We start from the raw sequence: 16,211 nt of genomic DNA on the forward strand, positions 1-16,211 counted from the left end.
ATGACACCTGGGTCAAAATCAAAACACAAGAAGTGGAATCCTTCACTACGCACATTAACACCGTGGATAAAAACATCAAGTTCACCAGGGAAGACACAAAGGATAACTGCTTGCCTTTCCTGGACTGCGCTGTGCACATTGAAGAGAATGGCAACCTCAACATTGAAGTTTACCGGAAGCCCACACACACGGACCAGTACCTCCTCTTTGACTCCCATCACCCTCTGGAACACAAACTTGGAGTAATCAGGACCCTACACCACCGGGCAGAACATGTTCCCTTTAAGCCTGAAGGAAAAAAGAAGGAACACACACATGTAAAGGAAGCACTTAAAACATGCGGTTATCCTAATTGAGCGTTTATAAAGTCAGCAAAGAGGCACAGAAAAGAAGATCAGACACCAGCGAGGGAGGATAAGAAAGACAGACGCAACAACATTGTTATCCCCTATGTAGCTGGTGCATCAGAGAAACTCAGGAGAGTTTTCTCCAAACACGACATCCCAGTGTACTTCAGACCCAGCAACACACTCAGACAGAAACTGGTTCACCCGAAAGACAAAACTCCTAAACACAAACTTAACAATGTGGTGTATGCTGTACAGTGCAGCGAGGAATGCCCGGACCTCTACATTGGAGAGACCAAACAGCCACTTCACAAGCGCATGGCACAACATAGAAGAGCCACCTCCACAGGACAAGACTCAGCAGTTCATCTGCATCTAAAGGACAAAAGTCACTCTTTCAAGGATGCCAACGTTCATATTTTGGACAGAGGGGACAGATGGTTTGAAAGAGGAGTGAAAGAAGCCATTTACATCCACTGTGAGCGACCATCTTTGAACAGAGGCGGTGGTTTACGACACCAACTGTCTGCCATCTATAATGCAGTTTTGTGATCCCTTCCCAGACGCCTTAACGCCCACTCACATCCTGGGCCATCTGACCTCAGGAAATCACATGATAGGTTGGGGCCAGGTTTCACAATGAGCTCACCCGAAACCCTGGCTGATTGGGACCCACACCCACTTTCACACCTTGGCTCATGTGACTAGGTAGAGGATCATCAGGGGGTCCTTTGTCCCTCTTTGGGGGGAAACTCCCACTGGGTTTAAATCTGGGACTCTCCACCATTGACCCTTAGAACTGAAGAAGCTTCTCGGATGAGAGGTGAAACGTCTTCAAGCAACTCAAAGAAGTCCAGACGCTTTTCTTTCCATTTTAAAAGTATCCTTATACTTATCTGCAGCTCCTTAGACTACAATGACCTGGATGGCTGAGAACCTTCACAGAGATACTTTTAAAATGTTACAATATCAAGATATTGTAACATATGTCTTCAAATACACGTTTGAGGGCAAACTTATAGGGGTTTAGTGTTAATCAGGGGCCTACGAAAACATTCATAAATATAATACTAATGTGTCTCTGTGAGCTTCTTTCACCAGGTCATTGACAATTTTAAAGTCAGCTGTTAATCTAAGAAGCCAGTGCTGAGACTCGGGTATTATCACCTAAAGTATTTAATTAGATTTGTGCTGCTGTTTAATACTTAAACCCCTTCAATCAATGATTTATTTTTATATCAGAGTCAAGAGATCTGGTCAGGTTTTTGTTTAGACAAGAAACACCATCAGTCCATTTTATGCCACTTATCTTGGTCTGGGGTAGCAATGTAATCAGAGATGCCCAGACCTCCCTCTCCCCAGCGATCTCCTCCAGCTTGTCCAGGAGGACACAGAGAAGTTCCCAAGCGCACCGAGAGGCATAATCTCCCCAGTGTGTCCCAGGTCTGCCCCAGGGCCTGCTCCCTGTTGGTCATTCCTAAAACCTGTCACCTAGGAGGTATCCAGGAGGCGTCCTAGTCTGATCTCTGAACCACGTTAACTGGCTTCTTTCGATGTGAAGGAGTAATGGAAGCTCACTTTCACCGCTTGTATCTGTTTTCATTCTTTCCGTTACTACCCAGAGCTTGTATCAACTGAAATAGGACATGAGATGCTGCTTATTAAAGACAGTGTCACTCCAGACTTTAGTGTCTTTACTTTTTGTAAACACAAAATTATCTAGTAAGGGTATGCTAAGACAGCCGGGGTCTTTTTGACTAAGAGACCAGCCTTAGCTTAGCCTTAATTTTTAGTAGTATACATTTCCAGTTCCAGTTGTTTTTGACAAATTGCCAGTTGCATGTTCTAGAGGCTTTTTATTGCCAACAATAAAACCGAATTAAACTGTATACCTGCTTTTTGTTATAAATTTTCAGGACATTTTTCATGGATGCATTCAGTATGTTTTTTTAAGTACTTCTATGTTGCTATGTTGGATTGGTTGCTTTCTTTCCAGCAGTGTTATATTAAACGAATGACTTCTTATTATTGAGTGTAAGTCAGGCTTTCTGTTTATTATTCATATTGTGATTGTGTGTTGCAGATGTATGGCATGAAAGGTGTTTTTGTTCTCACAGTGAAATGAAATGAGCTGCTTTGGATCAAACACTTTTTTTTGAATAAAACTGCAGTTGTAGCATGGTATTTACCACACTGTGCAGCTTTACTTTGTCTGTTGTTTTTCTGCTTCTTGTCAGGCTGTAGTTACTGCCTGATTCAGTCCTCGTGTGCACTTCTTGACAGCAGTGACTGCTGTGGTCTCACTGGTCACTCTGTCCTTCTCATTTGATCATCGTGTCTGTGATGCACAATCTTCTCATCTTCTTTCTTGCCACAATTCTAAACATCAGTTTTTTGTCATGTTTTTGCCTTCCTATGTCCCTTCTGTCTCCACGAGTCTCCTACTTTTCTATGATGCATTTTTACTGCACTCTACTTTCACCAGTCCTTCCACTACACTGCTTGCCTGATAAGGCCTTTGTCTTGAGATGTTGTCAGCCGTGTCAGGGCTGTGGGTGAAGCCTGTCATTACATCTGTCCTCCTCCAAACTACACTATGAAACTCCCTAAGGATCCACTAAGAACTAGTGCTTAGTCCACTGCAGAATTTTTCAGTGTTAATGTGTCTGCCTGAACTCCCCCTCCTGTTTCATCATAATTGCACCTTAGCTTACTTAGCAGATTCACTGTTTTCTAATAGAACAGTTAAATGTGGTAGGTGAACTTAGCAATTTTGACTGTCTACCTAAAGCACATGTCATCATATCTGTCCTTCAGTCCACTAGTACCTGCCACCTAGGACAGTTTCTGGATGCCTGTCTGTCTATATGGCAATTCGGCACTCTCACAACTGAATAAATATAGAAATGCACAGATTTTATTTTTGGATGGGAACTCTAGTTTGCCAACAACTCAGTCTCTGAAATCTAAAGTTTTCTCTTCTACTCCTATAGAATGCCATACAGGCCAAACTTCATCCTGCTATCTGCAGATTTTTGGAATTATATATACTGTAATTGGCATTGCACGATGAAGAACAGTTCCTCGAATGAAAAAAAAAAAAGAATCCAGCGCTGTGGAAGAGTTAAAGATTCACCAATCATTTCGACATTGCTCTAATCTTCAAAAACTCTTGTAAAATGAGAATGTGGCTAGGCCAGTGTTGACCCAAGGAATATCTGTTTCAGGTGGATGTTATCCACTTGCAAAACCGAGATTGGGAACAGAGTAAAGCAAGTTCACAGCTGTATCTGATATCAGACAAAATCTTATCAAAACTCTCAGGAAAACTTGTCTGAAAGTCAATTTTGTGTAATTTTCCTCACCATCTTCTTAACTGATGTCATAAACCCACTTCTCTAGTGTTTTCTGACAAAAACATAGAGAATCACTTTAGACTTTTAGACAAGGAGACGAGCTCTGCAGCACATGGGCAATTAAGCAACTTCATTGGTGCCATCATTCATGTTATTGTTTTATATACTAGCCTGTGTGTCATCGTAGCTGTCACTTGACAAATTTTCTGCTCATATCACCCTTGTTAGACCACCCTCTACTTCCTTACCACCCGCCACTTCCCAACTGACTTCCCTGTCTTCCTTTGATTAAATGTATTCTGACACTGGATGATTAAACAGACTATTTCTGACAACTTGAAATGTAATAAATGACTCTTTCTCTCGTTCTCATTGCAGATGTATATACAAACTACTACCCTGACCATCTCTCTGAGCCTGTCTGCCTCTGTTTCTCTGGGGATGCTCTACATGCCCAAGGTTTACATCATCCTCTTCCACCCCGAGCAGAACGTACCCAAACGAAAACGGAGCTTCAAGGTGACGTGGACTTTACTCTTATATGTTTCCATAATGCTTCTCAAATCCATATATTTTGATTTTGGCTGATGTTAAACAGAACATATTTTTATGAAATTGGGAATTACAAAGGGAGGAAGAAGAACGTAGGTATACTAAGACCATTTTCCTCATGTATAATTAATAAAATTGTCATTATGAATAAATGAATATGCAGGCGATCGTGACAGCAGCCACCATGTCGGGAAAACTGACTCAGAAGGGAGGAGACCGGCCAAATGGAGAAGTTAAGACTGAACTGTGTGAGAGCATGGAGACCAACAGTGAGTAAGAGAACACCAAAGTTTTATAACTACACATATAAACTTAAAAGAGACAAGCTTTATACAATTAAAAGAAAAAATAAATTTTTAGTTGTACATCAATTCTTTAGTAAGCAACACACTTGTATTGAAAAAAAATGCATCACCAAGGTTAAATACATGTAGATTGGTCAAGAAATCTAGAATATGAGCAAATAGCAGAGACAAAATTAATAGAAAACAACAAAGTAATATTTAGTAATGTGATTTGAAAAACACACATCATTTTCAGGCTAATTTTCTGGTTTGAATCAGTATAGAGTTAGCTGTAATTGAAAAACATCAAGTATAGCATAATGTGTTTATGAAGCAGCCTGGCAGCCATTTATGTGAGCTCATTTGGAAGCAACCAAATAATTTACCAACCACCCAGCTTGTGGATGATCCATTTATATTTTGTTAATCGCATGCTGTGATGGAGTAACACTATAAAAATCAAACAAATAGAATATTCCTCCACATGTACATTAACCTTAGATACTGTTTTCTTTTACTGAAAATGTGTTTCTTGCATGGCTGCTGTACTCACCATGTTTTAGTTTGAAGCACTGTTAAATTCACTTAGAGACTGTTTTGTGTCCCGGTGTTAACAATTTGCAGATAAAATGAAATGAGGGAGGGTTTATGTGCGTGTGCACGAGTAGCTTAGTGTTTATATCGAGGTGGTTTTGTTTCAGGCTCCTGCAGTGCGCACGTATCGGTTTCTCTTGGTTTGCACGTGTGTGTGCGTTTGCCTGAAATCCCGTGAGCATACTAAGGAATTATTAACACTTGTTTGTGTGTAGTTTGTGAGTTCTGTGTGCACGTGTATAATAGGTTCCAGAACTGTGAAGCCAAACCTTGCCCTACCCTTCTGTCAGCACTTTATTAGCATCAGTGAGGAAAGCAGGTCACAGTTCATTCATTTAGCAAACGGTTGAACTGCTTAGTCATCTATTTAAATGCTTCTGTTTGCAAAAAGTTTAGAAAAAAGTTTGATGTTCCAGGAAGCAGATTGAACACAAAGATGGCACGATTTAGGGTTTCTAGATGTTTGTTTTTACCATTTTTGTTAGTGTTCTAGTTATTATTATTATTATAATTTCAATTTTTAGCTTTATTATGATTTACTATTACTTTAACTATCATGCAGGCGGTCTCAGGCAATGTGAAAACAAGTGAGAGAAAAAAACCCCAAAACTATTCCATCAGTGTGTAACGGTGGTGCTGTTAGAGGCTTGCTCTGCAGCAAAAATATTGACATTTACCGCAGCATGCTTGAGGGGACACAAGACATCACGGTTTAACAAAAAGCCCCAGCAACTACAGCGGACTGTTGATGTGACACTGTTTTCTAAACTGGTCTTTCTTCTTTGTTTTTTTCCCCTGCCCTTTTCCATTCCTCGCATTTGTCACTTCACTTTTATTCCGTTGCTTGTCACATTTCTTTGCCAATTTTCCCTTCATGTTTTTATTTTATGTTTTTATTTATTTATTTTTTTACAATTTTCTCCCCCCGACGCACGCTCCTTCATCTTATTTATTTAACCTTTTACGCAGCTTCATCAACTAAGATGACATATGTCAGCTACAGTAATCACGCCATGTGAAGGGACCATAGAGGAAGAAGATGACGATGGAGAAGAGGGGGGGATTGAATAGGAGGGGGGACGTGTTGTGGGGGCAGGGCCAAGGGGAAGGAAGAGCTGTGACTCAGCTGATTGGCTGAAAAAGTGGAAAACGGACAGAGTGCCCAATGGAATTCAAGCATGAGACATTTTGTATTGTTCCCCATCAAATCACAGAGGTGGGACCACATAAACAGCCAGTCAGTGTGCCTGCTTTCCTGCTGTTCACAGCTCATTGGTCCTACCATGAACTTACCTGTTTTAAAAAAGAATAAAAAAGAAACAACATGAAAAAAGTGGTACCATAGGAGACTGTGGTGGACAGAGTAACTATTAAAACCTATAAAAACGAAAATAAAAATGTTAAAAAAGAAAAAGTCATAAAAAAAAACTCAGAAAATGTGTAGAAATTATATCTAAAGGGCAAAAGGTGGGGCTGAAAAAGAGATTTAACAAATTACATTTTAAAAGATATTTAAAAAGAGAAATGTAAGAGAAAATCTATGAGACTCAAACATGTTTGTTGTTATTCTCTACTTGTAGGTATTTTTGTGGTCGTGACAATTTTTTCATTCTTGTCTCACCGTTGTCTGATGGATCGCCCTTGCATAATGAGATGAGTGTGTTTCCTCCTGTCTTGGCTATCTGGGTTGTAGCCTTGGGTTGTGAACCTGTAAAATGCCATGGTTGAAGCATGCCAGTTTTTATACAAAAAGGAGATTTATTTATAATAAAGGAATGTTTTGCAAATGTGTAGATTTTGTTGTCATGCTTTTGAAAAATGAGGAAATGACTTGAGTTTGAAAAAAAAGTGGGTTTGTTATTTTATTATTTTTCTTCTGCAAGCATCATTCAGTGGAATGGTGATGGGAAAATGGGCCAGAAGATAAAAGAGAGTGCAAGTTATTGAGTGATAAATATTAGAGACAACAACCTGATGTCCAACCTTCAGAAACACATGAGAACTAAAAAAACAGTCAACTGCATCAGTACAGTAGATCCATTCTTGTTGGGGAGGAGAAATCAATACTGCTGAAGGCAAAGTGAAAGGACAAATCACACCTTTTACAGGATGGTGTTTGCTACGCACAGATGTTACAAGAAAAGGTGTGAAATTTACCAAGTGTTTTCCTGAAACGGTGATCTCATACTTTTTGTTGTTTCTGCTGTTTCTTCTGAAAGCCATGGAAATCTCCCTTGATGACAAAGTGTATGTGTAGAAAAATCAGTAAATGTAAACCTGGTAGCGAAGGCCTTTTTTTCCACAATGTAAAATCACAAGTATTGTTTCTGCAGCTGCTTTTTCATTGTTTTCTAACTGCTAAATCCCACATGCCCTTAAACAAAATACTAACCTCCTACCTGTTTATTTAATGGAAAAGACTTGGGTAAGACTTGAAATGTGTAACATGACCCTACACCCACTGGAGCTTGTTTATAAGCCAAATGCTAAACTTTTCAGTCAAGGTTGGCAGTTTTCAGTTACACCCCAAGATAGTGATTCATGTATACTTCACTGCCAGGAGTATAGATACAGTGCATCGGGAGCGTGCCTTTCAAGGATTCCTAGTGTGATTCAAAATAATCACATAAACTAAATACGTTCTGGTGTTTTGGATGTGTCTTATCTTATCGTACAGTACAGAAGGCCACAGTGATCATCCTACTTGCAGAGCTATGTTAAAATCAGAGACGTTAATGCAGACCATAAACAAAATCTCATGGCACTCTTTAAGTATTTATTACTTTTTCTTTGAACTCTACTGGCCATTTTCTGCCAGTACATTATCCATTTTTTTCTTATAGTTTCTTACAGTCGTGAAGTTTCAGTAAATGGTTAAAGTCATAATTAAGGGTGAGATTAAAATATGCAAAAATTAATTTGAAAAATAGTAAAAATACTGAAAATTCTTTCATTTTAAAACCGTTAAAATATTCTGTATTTTTACAGACTCTTTATACACTTTAGTCATACACTTAGGGCAGTCCAAACTGCCAAACAAACTATTGTTGCCCATCCTGTGGTCATCGCTCTAACATGAATGTATTTCTCATCATTGCAGATAATAACGTATATGGTATTTTGATAACAGGTATTAAAACAAACTTTTAAAGTAGTAAATTACCAAAAAAGGGTAATTGGCAAATTTCAGTTTTATTGATAAAATAAATATTCTGTCTTTTTGGAAAGAATCCCGTTTTAAATTCTTTTTCATGGCAGCTGATACATTGATCTATTTAATCAAATTTTTTCCACTGTATTGTAGAAGTTTAATAAACCATAGATGATATTAAAGAAGGCTTTAGCTTGATGATGTCCTCCACTGGGTTCTGAAGTCCTGTTTTGGAACCTCGAATTTAGCATTTGCTGTTGTCAAAAACAGATGTGACAAAGAAGGGTGGGCCTCTGAAATCTCGCTCATTGACTTCACTATTTCAAGTTGACTGAACCAATGAACTCAAAAGGAAAGTGTTTACAAAGCTCAAGACAAAGCGACATTTTTTTATAGTCACAGGACCAGAATTCTTTTTCCAGTCACAGCTATCGCCATCTGGTGGCCCTCAGCCTGTCTGAAGATTTAAGGTTCTTTTCTAGTCCTGGGGCTACATCAATGCTTTATACTGTATGAGACTTGCAAACTACTTTTATATATATCAAAAATGTTATTTTATTTAGAAAGCTAGAAATGAGTCCAAATTTCTTTATTTCTTTATTTTCATAAACAGTAACTATAGGTTAGCCAGTGCTAACAATGAAGCGTCAGTTAGCTAGTTATAGCAGCCCTGAAAGAGTGGATCTGGTTCCCAGCCATGGTAGCTATGGGGCTTAACTGGGACATAATACAGGGCCACAGCATGAAGGTGATTTTATTTTTTTGTATTTTGCTGACTGGACCTCTCCTGGGCTTACAGAACAAACTAAAGATTGGATGCTAACAGCATCCCAAGATGAAGTGAGTGACACTGACCTTAGGCAGAAGAAATCATAACATAATGTGTTAAAACTGTAAGGTAACACAGTAAAGGTTGCAATCTCACTTTAGGGAGCTGCATGGATTTACACACAGTGCAAAACTTATAATCATTCATGCCTGTCATTTAGTAATGACACAGACAGGATCGTCTCATCATATCAGTTAAGCTGCCAAAAGACCCAAACTTTTACAGTGAAGTCATTTCTCCCACAACGACTGTCTTATAAGAAAACATAATAACAGCTAGCTCAGTAACTAATAAATCATTTTGGTTGTTAATATTGGAGTATGGGATTTCAAGCTTCACAGAGGGTAAGTTTCCTTTCAAATACACAGTAATGTATCCCTCTAGGCTGTTTAAAGGGCCAGTTCGTTCAAATTACCAAAGCTGGATGTTGATAGACTTCAGACATCAGCATGCAGTCATGCATCATTCTACAAAGGGTGTTTTTTTTTTTTTGTTTGTTTTTAAAAGCCATAATTTTACAATTGCATTTACCTTGACCTAAGAAAGTACAGAGTAGATCTATTTATCTAGCTATATTTTGAAATATTTTGAATCACCAGTCCCACTGCTGCATATCAATATGCATACAGTATGCATATGTATTTTAGCAGGAGTGTGGCTAAGAGAGCTCCCTGCTGCAAATCTGAATCTGAAACACAAGGGAATTCTGGGTCATCTTCTTCCTGGAAAAAACAGAGCTGACTTATTGTTAATAGAAACACTGAATGCTAAATAGCATGAGCTACCAACTCTTGTGCTACTTAGAGATGCCAAACAATACATTTATCTCACACATAACTCTTACTTTGAAAATGTGAACTTAAAACAAAGGATTTTTTAAACAATGTCCTTGACGTCTTAGGCTGAATGGAATAAAAATATATTCATGTCTTGCACCAGACTTGATTTTGTTAACTCCATGTAGAAGGCATCTACTTCTTTTTAAGCATGTTTATGGAGACAGGAGTTATGTCCACAAATAAAATTATTAAAGTGATTTTTTTTTTTTTATCGTTTGGTTTGGGCATTTATTTTCAATATAAATGCTCAATTTACATGGATCCTGGGTATTTGGCTTTTGAATATTTTAATAAACTAACATTAATAGCTCAGTTTACATTGAAGATTTTTTTTTTTTTAACTAAAGTCCTGCAAATTTCACTCACTCATTATCAGTCACTTCGGGAATTGTGGGAAATCCCCATCGGAAGCAAATGTTGGCAACTCTTAATAAAATGCATAACTGTCGAGGGCTATAGGGCTGCATTCTTTGACACTTGTTTGTCATCACCCACATAAGCCTGTGTGAGAGTCCTCTAATATTTCCTGAGAGAAACCAGATGGTGGATGTTTTGACCTCATTGTCGCTTTGTCGGTGAGTGATGCAGCTGGTTTGTGTACAGGACGGATTTGGTGTGATTAATTAGCAGTGAATCAGACTGACAAAAGCGTCCAAGCACAGGTGTGGAAGACTAATAATCATTCAACCATGAATCAGAATGAAATAAATAACTGTGTTCAAAGAGTATTACTTCATGTGACAACTTGGACTAGAGATGGCAAGGATGGTGGGTGAGAAATTTTCAGAGGTGTTCCGAATAAAAACTCTAAATTTCATTTTAATAAGCGACTGAATCGGGTACTTCACTCATTGAGTTACTTTAAAACGCCCACTAGAGTTTGCACATAATTTTCGAATAGAAATGAGTGAAAATTCTGGTTGTTTCAAATCATGATCATGCCACTGTGAGTGCACATCCCCAGAGCTCACACTTAGCTGTGAAGCACAGCTTGACACAAGTACAAACCAGCACAAACAAAGCAGAGTGCGTGCCGTGTGCTGGGCCTGGTCAATTATTGTCATGGTGTTTTGGACACTAAGTACACTATATTGCCAAACGCATTCACTCTTCTGCCTTCACACGCATATGAAGTTCAGTGACATCCCGTTCTTAGTCCATAGAGTTTAATATGATGTCAGCCCAGCCTTTGCAGCTATAACAGCTTGAACTGTTCTGGGATCACTTTGCAAAAGGTTTAGGAGTGTGTTTATTCTTCCAGAAGTGCATTTGTGAGGACAGACACTGATGTTGTATAAAAAGACCCAACTTCCAGTTTCCACTCTAATTCATCCCAAAGGTGTTCTATCAGGGAAAGGTCAAGACTGTGGAGGCCAGTCACGTTATTCTACCCCAAACTCGTCTTTATGGATATTGCTTTGCAGACTGGTGCGTAGTTATGTTGGAACAGTAAGTGGCCCTCCCCAAACTGTTTCCACAAAGCATGAAGTTGTCCAAAATTTCTTGGTATGATGAAGCATTACGAGTTCATTTCATTGTAACTAAGGGGATACTGTAATCCTCCCTCCACTAAACTTCAGTCTGCATGCCCAGGTGCTTGATTCTATACGCCTGTGGCCATGGAAGTGATTGGAACACATGAATGCAATGATTTGGATGGATGAGGGAATCCTTTTGCCAGCAGAATGTATCACATTTTTATACATAAAAAAAAAAAGAAGTTTTGTTATCTTTGTATTTTATTACAATTAATTAAGCACACTGACAGACTTTAGGTCAACCCACATTGAATACACTGTACTGTGGAACACAAAGGGAATGATGCGTGGCCTTTTCTTGCTTTGACTTTACCTTTAAGTTATAGACTTTTCAAAGCTGACCTGATTAGGAATCATTCCTGTGGGACCTTGTTAGGTAAAAGAGCACCTATTGACCTTTGTCGCTGCACATACATTAATACTGGTTATAGGACTTTATAACCTATAATTGCTAAAATTATAGATAATTTCTAATATAAAAGACCCCCAATTTCATTATTAAGTTGCCTTATTAATGGAAATTACTATGTTCCCCTCACTATATTGTTGTTTGTAATCATTTTTATGTTATTTGCTTCCATTTTCACAAAAACATTTTACTGTCGGCAGTGCAGAAAAGCTTTCCAGGCAATGATCCACATTGTCCCCTGCTAATTCATTCAGACTGCTACCAATGTGGCATTTGAACAGGAAGCAGGGTGGCTGAAGAAAATTGCTCTAATCACATCTCTTTCCATTTAACAGTGTAGAAATTCTTTTTAGATTTAAACTCTGCAGCCATGCAAATCAAACATCACTCCCATCAGTGCGCTTTCATAAGCTTTGATTTCCCACGTCACACTGTGACGTGCATGTGCACAAGCACAGCTTCTTACTATATGAAAAAAATGATAACTAGCATGTGCTAGGTTACTGCTGCAAACCTGCAGACCAGCACACCTGCTTTAGGCAGCAAAGGAGCTCTCCTGCTATACAGCTTAAACAATAACAATGTATATTTGCAAAGTAGAAAGTCTCACATTTTGTGTTTCTAACTGCTTTTAGAGTAATCATAGCATATTCTCACAGTATACTACTTCCTTTAGAACATCTTGTTAAATTTTGGTTATTCTCCTCTTTGACAGCTTCTGACACATCCATTTACAGCTTTAAAATCCCTCTTGCTTTTTCCACCACCTTTCCCTCATCTCCCTTTCACTTCAGTCAGGCAGGATCACACCAGGATCTGAGGTGCAATAAAATGAAAAAGTTCCAGTTCTACACAAAAAACAAAACAAAACCTTATTTAAATTTGGCAGATTTTCCCTTCACGGTCATCTTCTAATGCAACTCTGGACTGCCTTGTGCGCAAGGACGCGCAAGATCTGACACAAACGAATTTATTTAGTGTTATCTAAATGCCCTCCCCATATTAATCAGTTTTACAGTTTTTTTTTTGTGACAAAGAGCAAGAAAGGTTATGTTTCTTCACATAGGGCTTGTCATTGTGCCGCTCCACTGCGCTATCTAAGCAGTCACAGAGCCTCAGATTTACATAGATAAACCCGATGCCATGTATGAAGGACTTTTCTGCATCTCCGAGCTAAATTGTGAAAATAGCGCACCGTCCACGGCTCTGATTAGTGCTCGAGTGGCTCTTACACCTCCTGATTACCGCTCCTGATTACTGCATAATTTTAGCTTGCTGCTATTCTTTCTGTATCCTTTCCCATCTTTGTGAAGTCTCATGGTCACACTTTTCATGCCATGGATAGAACAGCTCATACATCTGAAGCTGATAAGTTTGAATGTTTTCAGGTCATATGATAACCTTGTAAGGCTAACTGAAAATCAGATGTACTCGATGTCGTTTTAATATTTTTTAGTTTTCTAAATATTGTTGTCAGTGATAACAGATGCCTGTTTTTTTTTTAATTATAACTATAAAACATTTACTTTTCTTGGATTAATGTAAATTTACATATATCTTTGTCATTTTAGAAGCTATAATTACATGTGCCTTGATTTTGACGTATGTGACTGTCACCTGTAGTGTACACTGTACGCCCTCTAGTAAGCTGGTTAGCTGGATGAGTTACGTCAGATTTTGGAGGGAAGAAAGAGACGGTCTATCTCTTGCTTATGCTTTTGCTTGTGTTTTTTTGTTTTGTCAACATTGAAAAAGGACACCTCTCTCAAACCACTTTAAATGCAAATTAGCATCCCTTCACTAGAGCCCCAGCACAACATGCAAAGAAATTCAGAGCTTGACATGCCTGCCTGCTGTTCCCGGCTGTAGTCTCTAAATTACGATCGGACAAGCTGTGGTTTGTAGGCGGGGGCCTGCGAGCGACAAATGAAAGTATTTCGCGTGTGAAGTAATCTTGACCTGCTTTATCTGCCTGACCTCGCTCGGTTTCTCTCTCTATGAAAATTAGGTACATGTTTCATGACAGTGTGCTTCCAATAAAACTAGTTTGTGAGACTAAGCCTTTACTATTTCCAGCCTATTATTCTAGACTATGGCAAGACTCTGTGGGTTTAAAAAACAGCAAAGGAAATTATCTAGCCTGTGCTAGATTTTTGGGATTTTTTTGGTTCTTGCAGATCTTCCATAAAACCATCATCCATATTTTAAAGAGTTTAAATGAAGAACTGTTTGATATTATTTTTAAATTGAAATTATCTATTTATTTAAATCTGATGTTTACTGTTGTTTTTGCTTGGTTTTCTTCTCTATGTCCTTTTCTAATGGGATTTATTGGTTTCCAGCAAATGCCAAATCATACTCTTTATTTGCTTATTTCAAGTTCAGTTTTAAATTGAGTATAAAACTGTGTAAATATGTGAGGATTTGCGTATTGTTGTGTATCCACACACACTGATCTGAGTTACTGAGGGAATAACAAACTTAATTTAAAACCTTCCATATTCTAAAGCGGCGAGTGAAAACTACTAAATTAAACCGAGTAAATAATGGAAACTCTGTTTATCCTTAGTGATATCAGACCCTCTGCCTAATATAGTTCTAGTGTCGCATCACTCCACAGCTCCTAATTTTCACTTATTGTCTATTGGGACAGAAATTCGCCAGTCTCCCTCTGGCAGTGTCTGCAGCATTGTGTTCACTTCTAGTTATCCCGATTTGTGAGGATGTGTGCAGAATTGTTTCTGTCAGTCCTCCATGCATGTGTGTATCCATAAAAACATACCCCGGTGAGGAAACGGGACACCTGGGAGAGATGCCACCAACAGAAATGTCCCACCTGTCAATCAAATGCTCCTCATACTGTTGTGCTGAGGAGGAGGAGGAGGAGGAGGAAGAGGAGAAATCTGAAATGCTTCCATCCTCTTAATGAGCAAGGTCTCCATTTGGGAGTTACGAGTGCTTAAGCAACGGAACAGTGATTTGAGAGGGAAAACAAAGAAAGAAAAACAGTGAAAAACAGCCAGTTTCTGTGTTTAAGGTTTCTCAGGCAGCGCGTGAAACCTCCCAGCCGAGACTTTATCGTAATTAGCTCTGTCAGATGGCTTGTGCCAGGGGAAGCTATTACCTTAAATAGACTCACCAGTGATACAGATCCTGGTTCTTACAGATGTTTGCATGCCTGTTGAAGATACAGCTGGCTGGCGTCGGTGTGGGCACTTTTCCAGTTTTGTACGTCTGATTAGTGATGCAGAATTAAAATAGATAAATTGGGAACTCTCAGAGAAACCAAATGTTGAACATAAGGCTCACAGTGATGCACAGTGCAAATATGCTCCATTAAATATGAAAAAGAACACAAAATACCTGAACAGTGCCACATGCTCATACACAGAGGACATTATCTGCAGAGTACACAACTTGTTTTTCATACCTTAGAAAGGATAAGATAAGATGAGGTCATTGTGGTGTGTGTGTGTGTGTTTGTGTGGCTAACATATGTGCATTTGTAAACCCCAAAAGGATCATGTGCATGTGAAAATTCATGCTCAGCTGCTTTGTTTTTACACTGCTGTTGTAATTTTCTTCTAAAGTGTGGATATTTGTTCATGTTTTTAGTAATAATTTAAAGACATCACAGGCTTCCAGTACTGATTTTCTTCCTTGTTCAGTGAGAACAGAGATTTCACCAGATCTTGGAATCTATTGATAATATTATAGACTGTAGATGGTGAGATATTCAAATTCTTTGCAATTTCACCTTCAGGTACATTATTATACATTATAGGTACATTATTCTAAAATTGATCTAGAATCTTTGCAGACTGGTGAATCTCTTTTGGGGCATTTTAGAGATCTCAGAGGTATATTTAGTCTTATGTATAGTTTATATTTTGTGTAAGCTGCACTTTGGTCATCTGAGGTTGTTTATTATTAAATGCGCTATAGGAAAAAACTTTGACTTCACTTGACTTTTTCTATACCCAATGTATACCCAATGATGTTACTTACCCGTCGCCAGTTAACTTAATTAGTTGCAAAATGTCATCCCAGCTGTTTCTTTTTAGTAACACTTACTTTTTTGTTCTTTCTGTGTAGACAAGGTATTTAAGGACATAGTCCAATATAGTTCAGCTCAATCCTTGTGACAATGTGTGTTTGACTCAAGAAACTCATATTTGAAATGATTTATCACTGTGGCAGAATACTGATTAGCATTTGTACTCTGATTGTCATCATTCTCAAAAAGTAGTATGCATGTAGAAATCAGGACTAAAGTCTATAGGTAGATGCTGGTGTGGTGGAGTGGTCAAAA

General features: G+C 38.5%; 1 protein-coding gene across 2 annotated transcripts in view; it reads left to right on the forward strand.

The window, feature by feature from the left end:
• Positions 1-7,044, forward strand: part of grm8a (glutamate receptor, metabotropic 8a) — a 167,027-nt gene extending 159,983 nt beyond the window's left edge. Inside the window, exons 11-13 of one of the 2 annotated variants that reach the window (XM_039600685.1) lie at positions 4,082-4,222; positions 4,419-4,528; positions 6,103-7,044. In XM_039600685.1, the coding sequence (XP_039456619.1) occupies positions 4,082-4,222; positions 4,419-4,528; positions 6,103-6,115 (264 nt within the window). In that variant the 3' untranslated portion in view covers positions 6,116-7,044. The remainder of the gene's footprint in view (positions 1-4,081; positions 4,223-4,418; positions 4,529-6,102) is intronic. The other variant, XM_039600684.1, reaches the window with a different exon arrangement.
• Positions 7,045-16,211: the final 9,167 nt, after the last annotated feature.

Source organism: Oreochromis aureus, linkage group 17 (genome assembly GCF_013358895.1).
Source record: "Oreochromis aureus strain Israel breed Guangdong linkage group 17, ZZ_aureus, whole genome shotgun sequence".
In the NCBI taxonomy this organism is placed as follows: domain Eukaryota; kingdom Metazoa; phylum Chordata; class Actinopteri; order Cichliformes; family Cichlidae; genus Oreochromis; species Oreochromis aureus.